This window comes from Oncorhynchus nerka, linkage group LG7, assembly GCF_034236695.1.
Source record: "Oncorhynchus nerka isolate Pitt River linkage group LG7, Oner_Uvic_2.0, whole genome shotgun sequence".
Classification (NCBI taxonomy): domain Eukaryota; kingdom Metazoa; phylum Chordata; class Actinopteri; order Salmoniformes; family Salmonidae; genus Oncorhynchus; species Oncorhynchus nerka.
In genome coordinates this window covers 93289169-93314710 of record NC_088402.1, presented here as the reverse complement: position 1 = coordinate 93314710, position 25542 = coordinate 93289169, and the positions used below count along the sequence as shown (strand labels likewise).

The 25542-nt window shown below is 43.2% G+C and overlaps 1 protein-coding gene and 1 long non-coding RNA gene across 2 annotated transcripts in view; both read left to right on the top strand.

Annotated features, from left to right (window-relative positions):
- The first annotated feature begins 302 nt into the window (after positions 1-302).
- LOC135572365 (uncharacterized) lies at positions 303-2146 on the top strand. Its single transcript, XR_010464246.1, has 2 exons — positions 303-372; positions 1376-2146. It is a non-coding gene; the product is annotated as an uncharacterized LOC135572365 (long non-coding RNA).
- Positions 2147-5820: 3674 nt separating this feature from the next.
- Positions 5821-25542, top strand: part of hcfc1b (host cell factor C1b) — an 81600-nt gene continuing 61878 nt past the window's right edge. The window contains exons 1-6 of the mRNA XM_065020991.1: positions 5821-6619; positions 8409-8557; positions 8834-8994; positions 17206-17414; positions 24137-24221; positions 24940-25046. Of these exons, the coding sequence (XP_064877063.1) occupies positions 6442-6619; positions 8409-8557; positions 8834-8994; positions 17206-17414; positions 24137-24221; positions 24940-25046 (889 nt within the window). The 5' untranslated portion in view covers positions 5821-6441. The remainder of the gene's footprint in view (positions 6620-8408; positions 8558-8833; positions 8995-17205; positions 17415-24136; positions 24222-24939; positions 25047-25542) is intronic.

Here is a 25542-nt window from a genome sequence, read left to right as displayed (position 1 = left end):
AGGAAGGCAGAATACAGACCTGTGAGCTGCTTTCCTCTTCAAGATGGCGATCTGTGAGGAAGGCAGAATACAGACCTGCGAGCTGCTTTCCTCTTCAAGATGGCGAACTGTGAGGAAGGCAGAATACAGACCTGCGAGCTGCTTTCCTCTTCAAGATGGCGCTCTGTGAGGAAGGCAGAATACAGACCTGCGAGCTGCTTTCCTCTTCAAGATGGCGCTCTGTGAGGAAGGCAGAATACAGACCTGCGAGCTGCTTTCCTCTTCAAGATGGCTTCAGGAAGGCAGAATACAGCGCTTTCTGATGAGAGGAAGGCAGAATACAGACCTGCGAGCTGCTTTCCTCTTCAAGATGGCGCTCTGTGAGGAAGGCAGGTAATAACGGTATTATTGTTTAATGGCATGATGACATTTTTTTTTTTTAAATATGCATTTACAGTGCCTTCGTAAAGTATTAAGACCCCTTGACTTTTTCCACATTTTGTTGCGTTACAGCCTTATTCTAAAATTGATCAAATATTTTTTTTCCCTCATCAATCTACACACCATGCCCCATAATGAGAAGCAAAAACATTTTTAGCAAATTTAGCAAAAAAAGTTAACAGAAATACCTTATTTACATAAGTATTCAGAAATTGAGCTCAGGTGCATCCTGTTTCCATGGATCATCCATGAAACGTTTCTCCAACTTGATTGGAGTCCACCTGTGGTAAATTCAACTGATTGTACATGATTTGGAAAGGCACACACCTGTCTATATAAGGTCTCACAGTTCAAAGTGCATGTCAGAGCAAAAACCAAGCCATGAAGTAAAAGGAATTGTCCGTAGAGCTCCGAGACAGGATTGTGTCGAGGCGCAGATTTGGGGAAGGGTACCAAAAAATGTCTGCAGCATTGAAGGTCCCCAAGAACACAGTGGCCTCCATCATTCTTGAATGGAAGAAGATTGGAACTCTAGAGCTGGCCACCCGACCAAACTGAGCAATCGGTTATTATATAATAAGGCTCTAGAACATAACAAAATGTATTTAATCCATTATAGAATAAGGCTCTAGAACACAACAAAATGTATTTAATCCATTATAGAATAAGGCTCTAGAACATAACAAAATATATTGAATCCATTATATAATAAGGCATTATTGAGAATAAGGCTCTAGAACATAACAAAATGTATTGAATCCATTATAGAATAAGGCTCTAGAACATAACAAAATGTATTTAATCCATTATAGAATAAGGCTCTAGAACATAACAAAATGTATTGAATCCATTATAGAATAAGGCTCTAGAACACAACAAAATGTGGAAAAAGAAGGGATCTGAATACTTTCTGAAGGCACTTGTAAGTAGTTTTTGGTTTTCATTGATCTTTCAGATGCTGAGATGAAACCACCAAGTGGAGGACTACCTCCAGGAGAGGCCATATAGTCAAGCCAACACATCCAGACCAACCTAAACCCACAGCTAACATCCTAGCCTTCGGGGATTTGACAGAAATCATAATAATAATTGTTCTATTGTTTTATGTGTTGAAATTGTCACAAAAAAAGTATAATAATTTAAAAATAAAACTAGCTTACCGGCCCAGAACACAGAACACACAGAGTTGTCTGTGTGTCATACACTGGCCGACATTTGGGCTTTTATCTAAGTCAGTTCTGGAAGAGCAAAGCAAATGTTTAGTAGCAAACAGTATAGGAGTGTTTTCCATTAAATTAAAAAATACTGAAGCACACAGTTGGGAATCAGTGAAACTACACTCATCGTCAAGCTTTAATTACTTGAATCAGCTGTGTAGTTCTAGGAACAAAAAACCCCCAAATGGTTTGGTAAACCCTGCCCTAGGCCACAACACATCACTAGTTCTCAACACCAAATCATTGTTCGCAATTTGTATAAAATCCTTTTTTATAGTATTCACAATGTATCTTTTAGATAATAAAAAAAAAATGTATGATTTGTATTTGTACGATGTATGTCAAGGTTTTCATGAAATATGCCAGTTACAAATAGCCTAAGAGTTTGATTTTTTTTTTTAACTATAATATATGAATAGAAAGTCTACTGTATTTCAAAAAAAAAGTATTTATATACTTATTTTCCACCATAATTTGCAAATAAATTCATTAAAAATCCTACAATGTGATTTTCTGGATTTGTTTTCCTCATTTTGTCTGTCATAGTTGAAGTGTACCTATGATGATAATTACAGGCCTCTCTCATCTTTTTAAGTGGGAGAACTTGCACAGTTGGTGGCTGACTAAATGCTTTTTGCCCCACTGTATTTATGAGCAGTTGGAGGCCAAGGAAGGAGAGTTGTATGGCATGGAAGCTCATCTAGAGGGTTGTTAACACAGTGTCCAAAGAAGGGTCAGAAGTATACAGAATGGTGTCGTCTGCGTAGAGGTGGATCAGAGACTCATCAGCAGCAAGAGTGACATCATTGATGTATACAGAGAAGAGAGTCGGCCCAAGATTGAACCCTGTGGTACCCCCATAAAGACTGCCAGAGGCTCGGACAACAGGCCCTCCGATTTGACACACTGAACTCTATCAGAGAAGTAGTCGGTGAACCAGGCGAGGCAATCATTTGAGAAAACAAAGCTATCGAGTCTTCGATGAGGATGTGGTGATTGACAGAGTTGAAAGCCTTGGCCAGGTCAATGAATACGGCTGCACAGTATTGTTTCTTATCGATGGCGGTTATGATATCGTTTAGGACCTTGAGCGTGGCTGAGGTGCACCCCATGACCAGCTCTGAAACCAGATTGCAAAGCGAGAAGGTGCGATGGGATTTGAAATGGTCGGTAATCTGTTTGTTGACTTTGCTTTCGAAGACCTTACAAAGGCAGGGTAGGATAGATTTAGGTCTGTAGCAGTTTGGGTCTAGAGTGTCCCCCCCTTTGAAGAGGGGGATGACCGCAGCTGCTTTTCAATTTTTGGGAAAAAAGAGAGGTTGAACAGGCTAGTAATAGGGGTTGCAACAATTTTGGCAGATAGTTTAAGACAGGGTCCAGATTGTCTAGCCCGGCTGATTTGTAGGGGTCCAGATTTTGCAGCTCTTTCAGAACATCAGCTGACTGGATTTGGGAGAAATGGTGAAGGCTTGGGCGAGTTGCTGTGGGGTGCAGTGCTGTTGACTGGGGTAGGGGTGGCCAGGTGGAAAGCATGGCCAGCCGTAGAAAAATGCTTATTGAAATGGTCAATTATAGTGGATTTATCGGTGGTGACAGAGTTTCCTATCCTCAGTGCAGCTGGGAGGAGGTGTTCTTATTCTCCATGGATTTTACAGTGTCCCAGAACTTTTTTGAGTTTGTGTTGCAGGAAGCAAATTTCTGCTTGAAAAAGCTAGCCTTGGCTTTTCTAACTGCCTGTGTATAACGGTTTCTAGCTTCCCTGAACAGCTGCATATCACGGGGGCTGTTCGATGCTAATGCAGAACGCCATAGGATGTTTTTGTGTTGATTAAGGGCAGTCAGGTCTGGGGAGAACCAAGGGCTATATCTGTTCCTGGTTCTACATTTCTTGAATGGGGCATGCTTATTTAAGATGGTGAGGAAGACACCTTCAGACATCCTCTACTGACGGGATGAGGTCAATATCCTTCCAGGATACCCGGGCCAGGTCGATTAGAAAGGCCTGCTCGCTGATGTGTTTCAGGGAGTGTTTGACAGTGATGAGGGGAGGTCGTTTGACCGCTGACCCATTACGGATGCAGGCAAGGAGGCAGTGATCGCTGAGATCTTGGTTGAAGACAGCAGAGGTGTATTTAGAGGGCAAGTTGGTTAGGATGATACCTATGAGGGTGCCCGTGTTTACGGCTTTGGGGAGGTACCTGGTAGGTTCATTGATCATTTGTGTGAGATTGAGGGCATCAAGCTTAGATTGTAGGATGGCTGGGGTGTTAAGCATGTTTCAGTTTAGTTCACCTAGCAGCACGAGCTCTGAAGATAGATGGGGGCCAATCAGTTCACATATGGTGTCCAGAGCACAGCTGGGGGCAGAGGGTGGTCTATAGCAGGTGGCAACGGTGAGAGATTTGTTTTTAGAGAGGTGGATTTTTAAAAGTATAAGTTCAAATTGTTTGGGTACAGACCTGGATAGTAGGACAGAACTCTGCAGACTATCTTTGCAGTAGATTGCAACTCACTGCTCGAATTAACAAAGTAGAGTTATTTAGCTATTAATGTGAATTATTTGTCTGATGTCATGATTTTGTTATCAAGAGTAATTGTTATACTTTATTTTAAAACATGGCCCACAATGTACTTGATCATGTTTGGGGAACAGGCCTTCAACTGTCCTAGGGCACATTTATTTTTACTATCAAACTAGGGCAGTAGTCACCTAATGATATAAGTCTTGAGTGACACTTGGCTCATGCAATGTAGTGTCCTGTCAACCTTTGCCACCTGTTGTCGTGGGAGCCAGCTGTATTAATATTTTCCCTCAATTTGCTGCATTGGTGTCAGCAGTGGGATGATGGCTGTGTCACAGTTGCATTGTATTTTTTTTCTTCACACAATAATATGGCTACATAGCCTACTCTACAGTAGCATGCAGTTTGCCAGAATGACAATCGTTTCTCCAGGTTCAGTGGTCTTATCAAACTTGACTTTGAATGAGCAATATATATGATTTTTAAATTTAGATGTTGACCACCAACCATTCTGTAGCAGGTAATCAGTGAGAATTTGTGACAGTGGCCACACCGTGCTCGACATCTCTCCACTGTCGGTTTATGGAAAGTGGTGTTTGAGGCGGATGAGAAAATGGCGGCTTCCTGGGCGGCATGAGAACATGTAGCTTTTTCTCATTTTTATATAGAATTATCCCGGGTTCAAATTATTAAATTGAGTCCCGCTCTCGAGACTTTTTTTTGGATTAAAGTTACAATTTACGAGTAAGTATAATGTGCTAACGATAACGCGACTAACTTTTTTTTCGCGTTTTATTGTGACGGCTAACGTTATCTCCGCCATTTTTCTTGAGGGAAGCTAGCTAGCTTGCTAGCAAGGCTAATACAAAAAAATAACTTATTGCTATGAATGCATCAATGAAAGAGACGTTTAATAAAGAAGTAAAACTTAATTTCGTTAAATGATTCTATCATGTTAGGATTTATTAAGGTTGTTCTTCATTTTATAACCAACTTCTGTTTTTAATTGGTCAAGAAGGATATTAGCAAGCTAGCGTTAGCTGTAGCCTCCAAGCTGAAAGTTAACATTTTAGCAAGCTAAGAAATTAGCTGTTAGCTTATTTGCTATTTAGCTTAGCAATTTAGCTATCTGGTTTGTATTGGAATGTCTTGTATAATCGGTCAGTAACGTTATTTTTAATGTTCATTTGCAGCATCCGCTAACGTTAGCTAGCTCACTAGCAAAGATGCTTCACCAAGCTACTAGTGTAGCTTTTTCACTGCTGTAGCTTTTTAATTATGTCAAAATGGCGACACCCAGAACAGAAAGGCATGACTTTTTTTTTTGTTGGTCTGGAAAGCTAGCTTGTTACCATCACAGTGCAACAAAACTAAACACCAATAAACATTGGCTGTAAAATTACAATTACACTTGAAGTTTTACAGATTGAAACAAGTTGAGAAATAATTTCTGCTCATGAAGAAGCATGAAAATTCAACTGCATTAGTATTTCTCCCGGGATAATAATGTTCAATCATAATGTGTCTTGCACATATATTACTCTAAATGTATCTGAAACGATTAAACTAGCAAACCAGGTTCAGGAGCCAGCTGAATTAATATTTGTATTATTAGTCAGGCTGTTTTCTGGATGGTTTGTTTAGTTTTGTTAGCTACAAGATGGCGGCACCCATCGAATCGCACCGCTTTGCTTCCTTGGAAATATAACTCCACAACACAGAAAATTAAAGCGTACATTTTTGAAGAGATAAGCACAACAATAAAAAATAATAATAATTTTGTGCCAAGAGTTCCACAATTTTGATGGCTGTACATTTTCATGTTGTTTCCGGATCTACGTTTCATAATTTTCTTCTCGGCGTCTTGTTTGCTAAAATGGCGGCTCCCATAGATGGTTTTTTTGTGCTTCTTCTTGGCTAAATAAACTTGCGAGCTAGCAACCACAACCTGGACATATTTATATTCTCTACAATTATATACCAGTGGTCTTGAACTGGGAACAACGTATACAAAATCTCGATACTATATTTTGTGTTTGAGTGCAGTATTTTAGTAGGACGCGAGGTTTTAAAAATCCTGTTTAACGTTTAAACGTTACCGTAGCCAGCTACTGTTAGCTTGTTGTCAGTTAACGTTAGCTGGCTAGTCCTAACGGATGCTAGCTAACTCGTTAGCTTAGCATTATTATACATTTAGACATTTTAGCTATATTGGAAAGCTTTTCAAGTTGGACATTTTTTTCTAACTTCCTTCTCAAAGAGAAACTGAATCTACCGGCACCATGACATCTGGGACCTCTGGCTCAGTTCTGCAGCCACGGTGGAAGCGGGTGTTGGGTTGGTCCGGCCCTGTCCCTCGGCCCCGACACGGACATCGTGCAGTTGCAATTAAAGAATTGATGGTCGTTTTCGGGGGTGGCAATGAAGGAATTGTAGATGAACTGCATGTGTATAACACAGGTAAGATGATGCTTTGTGTATACATTCGGTATGGTTCGTAAATTATTTGCTATGCTACCTAGCTAACATTTTTCTTTTTAGCAATTGGATACGAACTTGCCCATCGGATAATTTGTGCTAGTTAGCCATTTCATGGGCTGTAGCGCTAACTAGCACAAATATTTTCAACAAGTAGTTATTGCTTTTATCCTCTTAGGCAATGGTCGTTCAACATAGTCAATTACCAATGACCCTCTGTGGTTGTGACAGTGAATAAGTAGGTGGTTTAAAGTGTTTGACTCCTGTTTTGCTCATATATTGTTGCAAGGCAATCATGCGCCAGTGTTCACGTGCCGTGAAATTTAATGGGACCAGAAGCTAGCTAGCTAGTTATATGGCTAATGGTACCCAGTTGAGCTGCGAAGCCTTTGGCAAAACCGAAGTCGCCCAGTGGAGATTGGAGGGAAACTGCAAAGAGAAATGGCGGGTTAAATTAAAACAAACACGTCATATCATCAACAAAACCTCTGTAACTGCACAATAGATTAAATCGTCAGTTTATATTTTATATTTATGTTCTGCATTTTAAATAAGCATGCATTTGTGAAAATCCACAGTAATGGGCATTTCAACAGGTGTACACTACAACAAAAAATGTAAACAACGCATCCCTTTCACTGGCATCAATTTATTTCTATGGTCTGCCAGTGGTGCAGTATCAGGAATTACTTTCCATATTGGCATATTTGATAGAATTCCAGTCATTTCAATGAATGAAATAGACTAACAGGCTGTGGCTTTTGACAGTCGTTAGTTAAGCAGGTTATTGTCAGTGATCGACATGGACTGAAATAGGTGCTGTGCTGGTACTATTTATATTTAGGTGCAAGAACACTTTTGAGCTAATATTCTATAAAGTACAGTACTCAAGAAGTAGAATAGTGTTGTCACGATACCAACATTTTTACTAATAAGATACTGGACCAAGTATCAGGTTACCACAGTGAAAATTCAGTGGCCTAGCGTCCTGTTCGACCCGTCCCTGATTCCTGTTTTCTAAACATTATGCGCATGCGTTACACAACCTGTCACTGATATTCACACTTGCTCATCCAGTATTGGAAAGGCCTACCAGTGTTTTGGATGGAGGAATGAATAAACATGCATAATGATGCAGAGGGAGAGAAGCAGGTGAGTGATGGCTGTAGGGGATGCACTAGCATATTTACAGCTGTCACATGAGCATGAAAGTGAAGTTGACATTATTGGACCAGCACATACAAGAGACCAGCGACCGTTGCTTAGATTCAACAGAATTGGTCAAAATGGCCGACTTTAATAAACATTTTATAACAAGAGCCAGCGGGTTCTTTAGATCAGTAGGACTGAACAATTTGGTAGTATCATATGAAACGGTACTGTGGTATTCTAAAATGTTGGTATCATGACATTTTTGGTACCGTGGTACTACTGTGGTACCTGTGTTTTATTTATTTTTATTTGACCTTTATTTAACCAGGCAAGTCAGTTAAGAACAAATTCTTATTTTCAATGACGGCCTAGGAACAGTGGGTTAACTGCCTGTTCAGGGGGCAGAACGACAGATTTGTACCTTGTCAGCTCGGGGGATTTGAACTTGCAACCTTCCGGTTACTAGTCCAAAAGCTCTAACCACTAGGCTACCCTGCCGCCCGATACCGTGCAACACTATGTAGATTTGATTAGCCGGCCTGCCCAAGTCAAGCACTGGTTATTACTACAGTAACTTCAGTTACATGGTTTTATAATCCATAAATTCAATGTGTTTCAGCCACCAATCAGTGGTTCATTCCTGCTGTCCGTGGCGACATCCCGCCTGGCTGTGCTGCGTATGGGTTCGTGTGCGACGGCACCAGGCTGCTGGTGTTCGGAGGGATGGTGGAATATGGCAAATACAGCAATGATCTGTATGAACTGCAGGTACGTGTTCAGCCCACAGAATTAAGCTCTGACAGTTATTTAGTGGGATTTGGGGTGTAAACTAAACACTAAATAGTTTGCATAAATTCCTGTATACTAATTTCCATCCTCCATTTTAAACCATAGTTAACACACATTCCTTGTAATTTCTATGTTTTGCGTAAGATGTGCTTGAATGGGTATAGCCTAATTAGAGATCTTAGCTCTGTAGGCACAACTGAGCTTGTTAGTGAGTCACTGCATTCATGTTGTTGTTTACTGCGGATCTCTCCTCAGGCCAGTCGCTGGGAGTGGAAGCGTCTGAAGCCCAAGTCTCCTAAGAACGGCCCTCCTCCCTGTCCCCGCCTGGGACACAGCTTCTCCCTGGTAGGGAACAAATGCTTCCTGTTCGGAGGACTGGCTAACGACAGTGAGGACCCCAAGAACAACATCCCCAGGTATATATTATCCACCAGGAACCCCCCCCAAGTATGTGTGTACTGTGTAGCCCACAGTGCATTTGGAGAGTGTTCAGGCCCCTCAACTTTTTCCACATTTTGTTACTGAAGAGCCCTTTTTCTAAAATGTATTAAATTGTTTCCCCCCCCTCTCTTCAATCTACACTCAATACTCCAAAATGACAAAGTAAAAACAGGGTTTTTTAGAAATGTTTGAGTATTCACACCCTTTACTCAGTACTTTGTTGAAGCACCTTCGGTAGCGATTACAGCCTCGGGCCTTCTTGGGTATGACACTACAAGCTTGGCACACCTGTATTTGTGTCGTTTCTCCCATTCAAGGACATTAAGCTTTTCCTGAAGCCACTCCTGCATTGTCTTGGCTGTGTGCTTAGGGTCATTGTCCTGTTGGAAGGTGAACCTTTGCCCCAGTCTGATGTCCTGAGTGCTCTGGAGCAGGTTTTCATCAAGGATCTCGCTGTACTTTGCTCCGTTCAATATTTGCCTTGATCCTGACTAGTCTCCCAGTCCCTGCCTCTGAAAAACATCCCCACAGCATGATGATGCTGCCACCACCACCATGCTTCACCACCGTAGGGATGGTGCCAGGTTTCCTCCAGATGTGATGCTTGGCATTCAGGCCAAAGAGTTCTATCTTGGTTTCATCAGATCAGAGAATCTTGTTAATCATGGTCTGAGAGTCCTTTAGGTTCCTTTTGGCAAACTGAGTGGTGGTGGCTTCCGTCTGTTAACTGTACCATAAAGGCCTGCTTGTTTGAGTGCTGCAGAGATGGATGTCTTTCTGGAAGGTTCTCCCATCTCCACAGAGGAACTCTAGAGCTCTGTCAATGTGACCATTGGGTTCTTGGTCACCTCCCTGCCCTTCTCCACTGATTGCTCAGTTTGGAATCTTGGTGGTTCCAAACTTTTTCCACTTAAGATTAGTGGAGGTCGCTGTGTTCTTGGGGACCTTCAATGCTGCAGAAATGTTTTGGTATCCTTGCCCAGATCTACGGACAATTCCTTCAACCTCGTGACTTGGTTTTTCTCTGACATGCACTGTTAACCGTGGGGCCTTTATATAGACAGGTGTGTGCCTTTCCAAATCATGTCCAATCAATTCAATTTACCACAGGTGAACTCCGTTCAAATTGTAAAAACAAGGACGATCAATGGAAACAGGTTGCACCCGAGTTTAATTTTGAGTCTCATAGCAAAAGATCTGAGTACTTACCGGTACAGTACCAATCAAACGTTTGGACACCTATTCTTTCAAGATTTTTTCTTTATTTTTACTGTTTTCTACATTGTAGAATAATAGTGAAGACATCAAAACTATGAATTAACACATGGAATCGTGTAGTAACCTAAAGTGTTTAAAAAATAATCTATTTTTAGATTCTTCAAAGTAGCCACCCTTTGCCCTGATGACAGTTTTGCACACGCTTGGCATTCTCTCAACCAGCTTTTCCAACATTCTTGAGAGTTTCCACATATACTGAGCACTTGTGTGCTGCTTTTCCTTCACTCTGTGGTTCAACACATCCCAAACCGTTTCAATTGGGTTGAGGTCAGGTGATTATGGAGGCCAGGTCATCTGATGCTCTCCTTCTTGGTCAAATAGTCCTTACACAGCCTGGAGGTGTGTTGGGTCATTGTCCTGTTGAAAAACAATTAATAGTCCCACTAAGATTCAAACCAAATGGGATGGTGCGGTAGCCATGCTGGTTAAGTGTGCCTTAAATTCTAAATCAATCGGTGTCATCAGCAAAGCACCATCACACCTCCTCCTCCATGCTTCACGGTGGGAACCACACATGCGAAGATCATCTGTTCACCTACTCTGCGTCTCACAAAGACTTTTGCGGTTGGAACCAAAACTCAAATTTGGACTCATCAGACCAAAGGACAGATCTCCACTGGTCTAATGTCCATTGCTCATGTTTCTTGGCCCAAGCAAGTCTCTTCTTATTATTGGTGTCCTTTAGTAGTGGCGGTCCTCATGAGAGTTTAATCATATTGCTTGATGGGTTTTTGCAACTGCACTTGAAGAAACCTTAAATTCTTTACATTGACCTTCATGTCTTAAAGTAATGACGGACTGTCATTTCTCTTTTGCTCATTTTAACAAGGCACACCTGTCAATTGAAAGGCATTCCAGGTGACTACCTCATGAAGCTGGTTGAGAGAATTTCCAAGAGTGATTTTTGATCCGTTTAACACATTTTTGGTTACCACATGATGCAATATGTGTTATTTCACCATTTTCATGTTTCTGTCTCTTATGACCGAAAAATAGCTTCTGGACATCAGAAGAGTGATTACTCACCTCGGATTGGATGAAGATTTTATTTATTAATTCAATCGGAGACGAAAGATGTACGGCCCCTCCCTGTCCTCTCCTAAATCGCCATCATTCGCATGAAAAGGATACTCCGATACAAGGGCTGCAGAACCGGGTGTTTGGTGAGAGTTCGTCAGTGAGTGGATAATCTGCATGTCCTGCTGGCAAAACATGCAATTACTGGAGAATAAACTGGATGAGCTCCGTTCGAGACTATCCTACCAACGGGACATTTAAAAATTGTAATCGCTTATCTTTCACCGAGTCGTGGCTGAACAAGGACATGGATAACATATAGTTGGCTGGGTTATCTGTGCATCAGCAAGACAACCGCAATCTCTGATAAGACGAAGGGATGGGTGATCTGTGTCTCTTTGTCAACAACAGCTGGTGTGCCATCTCTAATATTAAGGGAGTCTCTTTAAGGTTTGCTCACCTGAGGAGTAACTCATAACCTGTACACTATTTATTTACCAAGAGTTTTCATCAAAACATTTTTTTCATAGCTGTCTATTTACCACCACAAACCGACGCAGGATCGCAGACCGCACTCAACAAGCAGTATAAGGACATAAGCAAACAAGAGGATGCTCACCCGGAAGTGTCTGGGGACTTTAATGCAGGAAAACTCAAATGTGTTTTTCCCCATTTCTACAAGCATGTTGCATGTGTAATCAAAGGGAGAGAAAAGAAGAAGAAAAAGAGATGCATACAAAGCTCTACCTCACCCTTCATTTGGAAAGTCTGACCATAATTCTATCCTCCTGATTCTGGCTTACAAGCAAATACTCAAGCTGGAAGTATTTGGGAGGCAGGGTAGCCTAGTGGTTAGAGTGTAGAGGCGGCAGGGTAGCCTAGTGGTTAGAGTGTAGAGGCGGCAGGGTAGCCTAGTGGTTAGAGTGTAGAGGCGGCAGGGTAGCCTAGTGGTTAGAGTGTAGAGGCGGCAGGGTAGCCTAGTGGTTAGAGTGTAGAGGCGGCAGGGTAGCCTAGTGGTTAGAGTGTAGAGGCGGCAGGGTAGCCTAGTGGTTAGAGTGTAGAGGCGGCAGGGTAGCCTAGTGGTTAGAGTGTAGAGGCGGCAGGGTAGCCTAGTGGTTAGAGTGTAGAGGCGGCAGGGTAGCCTAGTGGTTAGAGTGTAGAGGCGGCAGGGTAGCCTAGTGGTTAGAGTGTAGAGGCGGCAGGGTAGCCTAGTGGTTAGAGTGTAGAGGCGGCAGGGTAGCCTAGTGGTTAGAGTGTAGAGGCGGCAGGGTAGCCTAGTGGTTAGAGTGTAGAGGCGGCAGGGTAGCCTAGTGGTTAGAGTGTAGAGGCGGCAGGGTAGCCTAGTGGTTAGAGTGTATGGGAGGCAGGGTAGCCTAGTGGTTAGAGTATTGGACTAGTAACCGGAAGGTTGCAAGTTCGAACCCCCTAGCTGACAAGGTACAAATCTGTCGTTCTGCCCCTGAACAGGCAGTTAAACCCACTGTTCCTAGGCAGTCATTGAAAATAATAATTTGTTCATAACTGACTTGCCTGGTTAAATAAAGGTAAAATATAAATATACATACATACACAACTATATAAATATATACATAAAGGTCAAATAAAATCCCAGCGACTCGCTAAATGCCAAAGTGGTCTGATGCGCTACAAGACTGTTTTGTTAGCACAGACTGGAATATATTCCCGGGGTTCATCCCATGGCATTGAGGAATATACCACACTAGTCACCGGCTTCATCAATATCGCCTATGTTGTCCCCACATTTGGCCCCCAAACCAGGGGCCAAAAGTCAGTTCTTAATTACAGACAATTTGGTTGAACATTTTAAACGTGTATTTTTCCATATACACCCACCTTACGCGTTTTTAATAAAAATCAACTATATGCATTGATCTTGTCTGATGCTTTATGCGGTTTGATTAAATAAGACCCAAATGACTCGAGTGAGCCCAAGATCTAGATATCCAGAGAGAGAAGAAAAGAAAAAAAACGTAATCTGACCCTCTCCTTCCTGCTGGCTTTCACAGATTCTGGCATTACTCTCCAGAAGTTGCCTGTAATGGGCTATATAAAGAGTAGTAGTGCAGTCTGGGACAGTAGTGGTGCAGTCTGGGACAGTAGTAGTGCAGTCTGGGACAGTAGTGGTGCAGTCTGGGACAGTAGTAGTGCAGTCTGGGACAGTAGTAGTGCAGTCTGGGACAGTAGTGGTGCAGTCTGGGACAGTAGTGGTGCAGTCTGGGACAGTAGTGGTGCAGTCTGGGACAGTAGTGGTGCAGTCTGGGACAGTAGTGGTGCAGACAGTAGTGGTGCAGACAGTAGTGGTGCAGACAGTAGTGGTGCAGTCTGGGACAGTAGTGGTGCAGTCTGGGACAGTAGTGGTGCAGTCTGGGACAGTAATGGTGCAAAGAGTATAAAGGGCTGGCAACCTTTCTGATGTTTAATGCCAATTTCTTACAATTACGACCGATCTGTTTTTGTCAGTTATGGATTTCATATGTGGAACGGTTTCATTTCATTTATAATAATGTCTTAAACTCATTGTCACGTGGTTAAAGCAAAAGTCTTATCGAAATGGAAATGATACACACCTAAAAATGTGTGGGCAAAATTCTATTGCCAACTATGTAAAAAATCGCCTACATAAAGCCAACAAATATAAACATTGTAGCCTGCAGGTAGAAAATACACGGATCAAAGTAAATATCCTATAAATGACATGGCCTGTCTGTAACGAACTTGAAACGGTTAAACTATTTCTCTTGGGTCCGGCCTGATGCACCTAAATATAAACCGTACCAGCACCTATTTCAGTCCAAGTCTAGCACCGATAAGAATTAATCGGGCCTATTTTTATCATGTTTTCCACTAGATCAGTGCGTGACATTTTTTTCCTTTTCACGTCGCCGAGTGGTTATCGCAAAGGGAGAGAGCTGGGAAGATTTTTTACAAATATATTAAGGAATAGTCACTTTGTTTTTTTTTGCTGTTTTGAGGTGAAGAAAATATGAAGCTCCACAGATTTAAAATTTTTTATTTGACCTTTTATTTAACTAGGCAAGTCAGTTAAGAACAAATTGTTATTTCCCAATGACTGCCTAGGAACAGTGGGTAAACTGCCTTGTTCAGGGGCAGAACGACAGATTTGTACCTTGTCATCTCGGGGATTTGAACTTGCAACCTTCCGGTTACTAGTCCAACGCTCTAACCACTAGGCTACCCTGCCGCCCCAGATCATTAGTTGTGGTGCGTTCAACCAATCATAAATACAATCGGAGCCACAAATGCAGCATTATTATGCCTACATTTGTGCGCAGGGCAGGAAGCCCTATAGGCCTACTTCTGAGCGTAATCAGCGTCCTCAATCAACATTGACAGGAGCCCAAACAGGAGCCCAAACAAATGACAATGACTAAATTACATTTAAAAACCTCGGAAATGAAATTAGACACAACTCGTTTCTCTCACGTGTGTTGCGTAAATGTTGTGCTCTCTGCAAAACAACGTGTCCATTCTGACTCTTGACATTGACAACGGTAAAATGTAATAATCATATATTGAAATGACTGTAACCAAACAAACATCATAGATTAGAAATTATAGGAGTTAATGCTAAATATACTACTGGTGATTATATGTAGTGGGGAATTCATGCCACAGTGGCGTTATGAAACAATGAATGTGCACAAATATTGGCAGGAGAGCGGAGAGCACATTCTTATAGAGAGGAGTGCGTTATGCATCTGGGCGCTGCATGTTCTATTCGACGTCTGCCATGCAGAAGTCGTAATACACAGCAGTGTAGAGCTGTTGTCAAGGGAGTGAGTTTGTTTATACAGAATGTATCACCCCCCACCACCTGCCATCAAAGCCAATCAAAGCTATACAGAGGGAGGCGCATGACGATGGGGTAATGAGCTTCATTTGACCTCTCTCTGCATGCCTCCGAAGGCGCCACACATTTTAATTTTTAATTTTATTTTTAATTTCACCTTTATTTAACCAGGTAGGCTAGTTGAGAACAAGTTCTCATTTACAACTGCGACCTGGCCAAGATAAAGCATAGCGGTGTGAACAGACAACACAGAGTTACACATGGAGTAAACAATAAACAAGTCAATAACACAGTAGAAAAAAGAAAAAAAAATGTCTATATATATTGTGTGCAAAAGGCATGAGGAGGTAGGCGAATAATCACAATTTAGCAGATTAACACTGGAGTGATAAATGATCAGATGGTCATGTGCAGGTAGAGATATTGGTGTGCAAAAGAGCAGAAAAGTAAATAAATATAAACAGTATGGGGATGAGATGGGTGAAATGGGTGGGCTATTTACCGATGGACTATGTACAGCTGCAGCGATCGGTTAGCTGCACAGATAGCAGATGTTTAAAGTTGGTGAGGGAGATAAAAGTCTCCATATGGAGCCACCGAGGTCATTGGGGCCAGCCCTAATTGCAGACAACATCCGCACTGAGCTAAAGGCTAGAGCTGCAGCTTTCAAGGAGCGGGACACTAATCTGGATGCTTTTGAAACATCTCGCTAGGCCCTCAGATGAACCATCAAACAGTCAATACCGGACGAAGGTTGAATCATACTACACCGGCTCTAACGCTCATTGGATGTGACAGGGTTTGAAAACTATTACAGATTACGAAGGGAAACCCAGCTGCGAGCGTTCCAGACGAACTGAATGCATTCTATGCTTTCTTTGAGGCAACAACACTGAACCATGCATGAGACCACCTGCTCTTCCGGACGACTGTGATCACGCTCTACGTAGCCGATGTGAGTAAGACCTTTAAACAGGTCAACATTCACAAGGCCGCAGGGCAAGACGGATTACCAGGACACATAGTCAGAGCATGCGCTGACCAGCTGACAAGTCTCTTCACTGACCTCTCCCTGACCCAGTCTGTAATACCTACATGTTTCAAACAGTCCACCATAGTCCCTGTGCCCAAGAACGCCAAGGTAACTTGTCTAAATGACTACCGACCCGTAGCACTCATGTCTGTAACCATGAAGGGCTTTGAAAGGCTGGTCATAGTTCACATCAACACCATCATCCCAGAAACTCTAGACCCACTACAATTCGCATACCGCCCCAACAAATCCACAGATGAGGGAAATCTCTATTTCACTCCACGCTGCCCTTTCCCACCTGGACAAAAGGAATACCTATGTGGGAATGCTTTTCGTTGACCACAGCTCAGCGTTCAACACCGTAGTGATCCCCGAGCTCATCACTGAAACCCTCCCTTTGCAACTAGATCCTGGACTTCCTGACGGGCCGCCCTCAAGTTGTGAGGGTAGGCAACAACACATCGGCCTCACTGATCCTCAACACGGGGGCCCATCAGGGGTGCGTGCTTAGTCCCCTCCCTGTGCTCCCTGTTCACCCATGACTGCGTGTCTACGCACGACTCCAACACCATTAACTTTGCCGACGGCACCTTAACAGCTTCTACCTCCGAACCATAAGACTGCAAAACAGTTAATGAAATGGCTACCCGGACAATTTACCTTGAACCCCCCCCTGCTGCTACTTGCTGTTCGTTATCAATGCATAGTCACTTTACCCCTATCATGTACATATTACCTCAATTAACCTGTACCCCCACACATTGACTTGGTACTGGTACCCCATGTATATAGCCTTGTTATTTTGCTGTTTTTTCTTTCTTAATTTGGTTAGTTATTTTGTTAATTTACATTTTTTTTTTGTGTGCAATTTTCTTGCTTTAAAAAAATAATAATTCTGCATGGTTGATAAAGGGATTGTAAGTAAAGCATTTTCACAGTTAGGTTGAGCTCTCCTCCTGTTGTATTCCGCACAATATAAGGCACAGATGAAGACCTAAACGTTATGTTTCCCCTCCTCCACCCCAGATACCTGAACGATCTGTATACGCTGGAGCTGCGTGCCGGCTCCAGTGTGGTGGGCTGGGACATCCCCATCACCTACGGGGTGTTGCCCCCGCCCAGAGAGAGCCACACCGCCGTCGTCTACACAGAGAAGACCTCTAGCAAGTCCCGTCTGGTCATCTATGGGGGTATGAGCGGCTGTCGACTGGGGGATTTGTGGACACTAGATATAGGTGAGTGATTGGTCAAATTCCTGACGATTTATTTTTTTTGTTGGGGAAATCAAATCAAGTTCATTTTTCATATGCACAGGATACACGTGGTGTACACGGTGCAATAACATGCATTGTTAATGAATTAAACTTGCAGGCCGCATTCTGGGTTTTTTCCTGTATCAAAGGGGAGCTCAGGTGGCAGAGGGTGTGGCAATGGGGCACAGCTGGGTTTTAGATGCCCCCATCTTGTCGGTGTAGAGAACGTTTTGAATATTCAAGCTAATTTCCTGCAATTATACATATTTCTCCATTGAGCTGAGAGAGTGTTTCTGTTTTAAATGTAATTTCCTGCCATTTAAAAAAAAAAAACATTTTAATGTAATTTTTTTTTTACAGTGCCTTCAGAAATTATTCATACCCCTTGATTTATTCCACATTTTGTTGTTAACTTCTGAATTCAAAATGAGTTAAATTGACATTTTTCTCACCCATACACACAGAATACCCCATAGTGACATCACAATACATCACAATACATCACAATACCCCATAATGACATCACAATACCCCATAATGACAAAGTGAAAACAACATGTTTTTAGACATGTTTGCTAATAATAATAAAAAAAATGATAGAAAATGAAATACAGAAACATTACATTTACATAAAGTATTGAGTAATGGGTGTGAATACGTGTAGATGCACCTTTTGGCGGCGATTACAGCTTTGATTGTCTTGTCTGCATCTGGATTTGGGGAAATTCTTCCAGATTGATGAAGTGCTCCAGAGACTGTTCTGGAAGGTTCTGTCTGGCCACTCTCCCATAAAGCCCAGATTGATGAAGTGCTCTAGAGACTGTTCTGGAACGTTCTGTCTGGCCACTCTCTCACAAAGCCCAGATTGATGAAGTGCTCCAGAGACTGTTCTGGAAGGTTCTGTCTGGCCACTCTCACAAAGCCCAGATTGATGAAGTGCTCTAGAGACTGTTCTGTCTGGCCACTCTCCCATAACACCCAGATTGATGAAGTGCTCTGGAAGGTTCTGTCTGGCCACTCACCCATAAAGCCCAGATTGATGAAGTGCTCTAGAGACTGCTCAGGAAGGTTCTGTCTGGCCACTCTCCCATAAAGCCCAGATTGATGAAGTGCTCTAGAGACTGCTCAGGAAGGTTCTGTCTGGCCACTCTCCCATAAAGCCCAGATTGATGAAGTGCTCTAGGGACTGTTCTGTCTGGCCACTCTCCCATAACACCCAGATTGATGAAGTGCTCTGGAAGGTTCTGTCTGGCCACTCTCACAAAGCCCAGATTGATGAAGTGCTCTAGAGACTGTTCTGTCTGGCCACTCTCCCATAAAGCCCAGATTGATGAAGTGCTCTAGGGACTGTTCTGGAAGGTTCTCCCATCTCAGCCAAGGAACTCTGTAGTTCAGTCAGTGGTCATTTTGGTTCTTGGTAGTGATGTGACAAATGGACATTTATTTTATTTTATTGGTTTTCTGTTAAAACGATAAGAAAAAGAGAAATTCCACAGCAATTAACAAAGTAGAATTAATAGTCTTATTACGCATGTATGACCACTAGGGCGATAAAGGTATCTACTGAAACCCTCTACAGACTCGGAACTCAGTTATACTGTATCTACTGAAACCCTCTACAGACTCGGAACTCAGTTATACTGTATCTACTGAAACCCTCTACAGACTCGGAACTCAGTTATACTGTATCTACTGAAACCCTCTACAGACTCGGAACTCAGTTATACTGTATCTACTGAAACCCTCTACAGACTCGGAACTCAGTTATACTGTATCTACTAAAACCCTTTAGATGTTGATTCTTCAAAGTAGCCACCCTTTAGCCTTGATGACATCTTTGCACACTCTTGGCATTCTCTCAACCAGCTTCACCTGGAATGCTTTTCCGAGTCTTCAAGGAGTTCCCGCATGTGCTGAGCACTTGTTGGATGCCTTTCGTTCTTGTGATGCAGCACTCCCATCACTCTCCTCCTTGTTCAAATAGGCCTTACACATACACATACAGCCTGGAGGTGTGTTGGGTCATTGTTCTGTTGAAAAAAAAAGCAAATGAGCGCAAACCAGATGGGATGGCGTATTTGCTGCAGAATGCTGTGGTGTAGTCATGCTGGTTAAGTGTGCCTTGAATTCTAAATAAATCACTGACAGTGTCACCAGCAAAGCATCCCCACACCATAACACCTCCTCCTCCATGCTTCACGGTGGGAACCACACATGCAGAGATCATCCGTTCATCCACTATGCGTCCCATAAAGACACAGTGGTTGGAACCAAAACCCACCAAAAATGTGGACTCATCAGACCAAAGGACAGTTTTCCACCGGTCTAATGTCCATTGCTTGTGTTTCTTGGTCCAAGAAAGTCTCTTATTATTGGTGTATTTTAGTAGTGGTTTCTTTGCAGCAATTCGACCATGAAGGCCTGATTCACACAGTCTCCACTGAACACAAGCATTTCGCTACACTCGCATTAACATCAGCTAACCATGTGTATGTGACCAATAAAATTAGATTTTATTAGTTGATGTTGAGATGTGTCTGTTACTTGAACTCTGAAGCATTTATTTGGGCTGCAATCTGAGGCTGGTAACTCTAATGAACTTATCCTCTGCAGCAGAGGTAACTCTGGGTCTTCCATTCCTCTGGCGGTCCTCATGAGAGACAATTTCATCATAGCGCTTGATGGGTTTTTGCGACCGCACTTCAAGAAACGTTCAAAGTTCTTTACATTTTCCGGATTGACTGACCTTCATGTCTTAAAGGAATGATGGACTGGCATTTCTCTTGGTTTATTTATTATTATTATTATTTCAGCCGTTCTTGCTGTAGTATGGGCTTTGTCTTTTACCAAATAGGGCTATCTTCTGTATACTGCCCCTAACATGCGCATTAAGAAGGAAAGAAATTCCACAACTTTTTTTTACCAAGGCACAATTGTTAATCGAAATGCATTCCAGGTGACTACCTCATGAAGCTGGTTGAGAGAATGCCTAGAGTGTGCAAAGCTGTCATCAAGGCAAAGTGTGGCTACTTTGAAGAATCTGAAATCTAAAATATATTTTGATTTGTTAAACAGTTTTTTGGTTACTACATGATTCCATATGTGTTCATTTCATAGTTTTGATGTCTTGTAGAAAATTGTAGCCATCGATGAGCTTGCCCTCAGAAGCAAATTGCTCTTATTCTTCAGTGTTTGTTGGGTGCCCTCAACCAATTGATGTTTTCAGTTGTCATTATAGGTTATGGGATGAGATTGAGATCTGGACTTCTCATTGGCTACTCCAGAACAGTCCAATGTTTAAATGATTATTTTGAACCATTCCAGGGTGCTTTTTATGTGTGTTTTGGGGTTTGTTGTCCTACTGGAAGACCCACAACCTTCAACAGACAGTTTTTGGACACTGGGTTGAACATTGCACTCCAAAACACCTTGATTTTTTAAAAAACTATATTTTTTCCCCACCTTTTATTTGACCAGGTAGGTCAGTTGAGATCAAGTTCTCATTTACAACTGCGACCTGGTCAAGATAAAGCAAAGCAGTGCGACACAAACAACAACACAGAGTTACACATGGAATAAACAAGCGTACAGTCAACAACACAATAGAAAAAAAAGAAAGTCTATATACAGTGTGTGCAAATGGTGTGTAAGTAGTGATACTGGTGTGCAAAAGAGCAGCAAAGTAAATAAAAACACTATGGGGATGAGGTAGGTAGATTGGGTGGGCTATTTACAGATGGACTATGTACAGCTGCAGCGATCGGTTAGCTGCTCAGATAGCTGATGCTTAAAGTTAGAGAGGGAGATATAAGTCTCCAGCTTCAGCAATTTTTGCAATTCGTTCCAGTCATTGGCTGCAGAGAACTGGAAGGAAAGGTGGCCAAGGAGGTGTTTGCTTTGGGGATGACCAGTGAAATATACCTGCTGGAGTGCGTGCTATGGGTGGGTGTTGATATCGTGACCAGTGAGCTGAGGACTTTACCTAGCATCGACTAAAAGATGACCTGGAGCCAGTGAGTCTGGTGACGACTATGTAGTGAGGTCCAGCCGACTAGAGCATACAGGTCGCAGTGGTGGGTCGTATAAGGTGATTTGGTAACAAAATGGATGGCACTGTGATAGACTACATCCAGTTTGCTGAGTAGTGGTTGGAGGCTATTTTGTAAATGACATTGTCGAGGATCGGTAGGATAGTCAGTTTTACGAGGGTATGTTTGGCGGCGTGAGTGAAGCAGGCTTTGTTTGCGAAACAGGAAGCCGATTCTAGATTTAATTCGGGATTGGAGATGTTTTAATATGAGTCTGGAAGGAGAGTTTACAGTCTAACCAGACACCCAGGTATTTGTAGTTGTCCACATATTCTAAGTCAGAGTAGTGATGCTAGACGGGCGGTCGGGTGTGGGCAGGGAACGGTTAAAAGGCATGTAATTTTTGTTTTTACTAGCGTTTTAAGAGCAGCTGGAGGCCACGGACGGAGAGTTGTAATGGCATTGATAATCTGATTTCATGATGTCTTGCACTCATAAAAGGCCCATGGTACCAGAGGCAGCCACACATTATTATTCAACTTCCCAATAAACCCACCTAAATCCTGGGGGGGAAACAAACCCACCTAAATCCTGGGGGGGAAACAAACCCACCTAAATCCTGGGGGAAACAAACCCAAATCCTAAATCCTGGGGGAAACAAACCCACCTAAATCCTGGGGGAAACAAACCCACCTAAATCCTGGGGGGGAAACAAACCCACCTAAATCCTGGGGGGAAACAAACCCACCTAAATCCTGGGGGGGAAACAAACCCACCTAAATCCTGGGGGGGAAACAAACCCACCTAAATCCTGGGGGAAACATTCTGTGGACCAAATGAAACAAAATTAGAGCTCTTTGGCAATACATGTCAGCGCTGTGTTCACTGACGACCAGATGAAGCAATCCATGGAAAAGAGCACTCTCAAAGATGGGGGGAGGTTCGGTCAAGCTGTGGGGTTGCGTTTATACTTTTGGGTGGGGGGGGCTTTGAACAAGGCATCATAAAATCAGCAGATTATCAGGTGTTTTTTGCAGTCCGATGTTCTTCCCAGTTTACAAAAAAACTGGGTCTCCAATTCAAGGTTGTGGGTCTTCCAGCTGGACAACGACACCAAACACACACACACAAAAAAAGCACACAGGAATGGTTAAGAAGAGATGCTGGACTGTTCTGGAATGGCCAGCAAGAAGTCCAGCTTTGAATCCCATCCAATGGTGAGATCTGAAAACAAGTTGGAGGGCACCTTTCGAAATATTGAAGAATGCGATCAGTTTGCTGCTGAACAGTATAGTGAATATATATATACTAGTATGTGTGTGTGTGTGTGTGTATATATATATATATATATATATATATATACTATTCACTATACTGAATAGTGAGACAAATTGCCAGTAGAAAGGTGAGCAGCTTTTGGGGGTTTTAGGCCGGGTTTCTGTGAAAGCCTTTTGACATCTACTGATGTAAAAGGGGGGGGGGGGGGGGGGGGGCTTTTGTAAAAAAAAAAGATTGCAAAAGTCCCAAGATGCATTTGTCTGCCGTTATCTTCGCCAAAGGCAGTGCAACCATGTACTAGCTCTGGGGTGCCAATCATTTGGTCCGTGCCAAAATAAAAAAAAATCCAATGTGTGGTGATCAAAATTGGTCAAATTTCTATTTATTTTAGAAGAAATCAGTACTTTTTTTTTTTTTTAATGCGAAAAGTGCAAGAGAGACATGGCACGGACAAAGATATGGGCACCCCAGAGCTAGTTCATGGTTGCACAGCCTTTGGCCAAGTTAACTGCAGACAAATGCTTCTTGGGGCTTACGCAAACATTTAAAAGAAAATAAAATGATTAAGCCCTTTTTGCATCAGCAGATGTATGTGAGGGACATTACATTACATTTAAGTCATTTAGCAGACGCTCTTAGGGACTGTATGTGCCAGTTCATTCTGGCTGCATCCTCTCTCCTTCTCACTGGCTTGCCTGCTCTTTTTGTTTTCAGGTCTGTTGCGTGTAGAATATCATAGCCTATCTCATTGAATAGGCCCTGCTTTACTGCTTTACTGATGTTGCGGGACATTTCAAGCCAAGAAATTGCGAGATAGACGGGCCTAGCGCGCGGTCCTGACCGGCCTATACTGCCCCACTGTTCTCTGAAGTACGGCTACTAATTAGTCCCCTCCATTACAAAAAAAACAAACAATTAATCTTAGCAGTTGGCAGACTCGACACTAAAATGGCAGTCGATATGCATGCAAGGAGTTGACGAAATCGATTATTTCGGAGTCGTCTCTACCGCTAAGAAAGACCATTGTCCGTAAGTTGGAACAGAGAAAGGCAAGTGACAGCGGTGAAGTCCTGTATGGCAATAATTTGAGGAAGGAAATGCGATCTTTGTGAGGTGGAGAGTCAATGTAATGGTGGTGCTGGTGCAATTCTAAAGGGACACGCTGCGCCGTAAAACCCAAAATGGTTCCCGGTAGCAGCACAGCTGCAATGTGAATTCATCATGGATTTTAAATGGATTTTCGTAAAAAAAAATATATATAGTTTTAACCGACCCAATTAAAAATAAATATAAAAATAAATATTTTTCCCCCCTCCCTCTATTTGTCACATCTCTACTACTTGGTAGCGCGGCCGTTTTAACGCAGGAACTTGATAAGTCCTTGTCTTTCCTCTGCAGACACCCTGACATGGAATAAGCCGTCCATCAACGGGACAGCTCCTCTTCCCCGCAGTCTCCACTCTGCCACAACCATCACCAACAAGTGAGTTAACAAATTTGTCTTTTCAGGGAGAGGGACTTTATTTTTTATTTTTCTGTCGGCAAGTAACTGGATGTGTGTACATTTTTACTTCTGAGCTGGTCTGGTGTATGGTTGGTCTATCAGGAGCTCACCCGTCTCCCTCCTCACCCGGTCTCCCTCCTCACCCGGTCTCCCTCCTCACCCCGTCTCCCTCCTCACCCCGTCTCCCTCCTCACCCCGTCTCCCTCCTCACCCGGTCTCCCTCCTCACCGGTCTCCCTCCTCACCGGTCTCCCTCCTCACCCTGTCTCCCTCCTCACCTGTCTCCCTCCTCACCGGTCTCCCTCCTCACCCTGTCTCCCTCCTCACCCGGTCTCCCTCCTCACCCCGTCTCCCTCCTCTGTCTCCCTCCTCACCCCGTCTCCCTCCTCACCCCGTCTCCCTCCTCTGTCTCCCTCCTCACCCCGTCTCCCTCCTCTGTCTCCCTCCTCACCCGCCTCCCTCCTCACCCGTCTTCCTCCTCACCCTCCTCACCCTGTCTCCCTCCTCACCCGCCTCCCTCCTCACCCCGTCTCCCTCCTCACCCGTCTCCCTCCTCACCCTCCTCTGTCTCCCGTCTCACCCGCCTCCCTCCTCACCCCGTCTCCCTCCTCACCCGTCTCCCTCCTCACCCTCCTCTGTCTCCCTCCTCTGTCTCCCGTCTCACCCGCCTCCCTCCTCACCCGTCTGTTCTGTTACAGGATGTTCGTGTTCGGAGGCTGGGTTCCCCTGGTGATGGATGACGTCAAAGTAGCGACACACGAGAAGGAGTGGAAGTGCACCAACACACTGGCCTGTCTCAACCTAGGTATGTCAGACTGGCCTGTCTCAACCTAGGTATGTCAGGCTGGCCTGTCTCAACCTAGGTATGTCAGGCTGGCCTGTCTCAACCTAGGTATGTCAGGCTGGCCTGTCTCAACCTAGGTATGTCAGGCTGGCCTGTCTCAACCTAGGTATGTCAGGCTGGCCTGTCTCAACCTAGGTATGTCAGGCTGGCCTGTCTCAACCTAGGTATGTCAGGCTGGCCTGTCTCAACCTAGGTATGTCAGGCTGGCCTGTCTCAACCTAGGTATGTCAGGCTGACTAACCTACCAACCATTCTCTTAAGGGCCTACCCATTCTGTGTCGCTTTCTGTGTAGTTTTACATTTGTGCCATTTGAATACTTTTGAAACGGCTTGTATACAACACTGCATAGTGTGTTGAGCCCTTTAGCTAAAATGGCCTAAAAAATTACAGTATTTTGTGCTCGATGTTTAATCAAATGTTGACCACAAAAAAAACGAATTTCTATACAAAAAAACC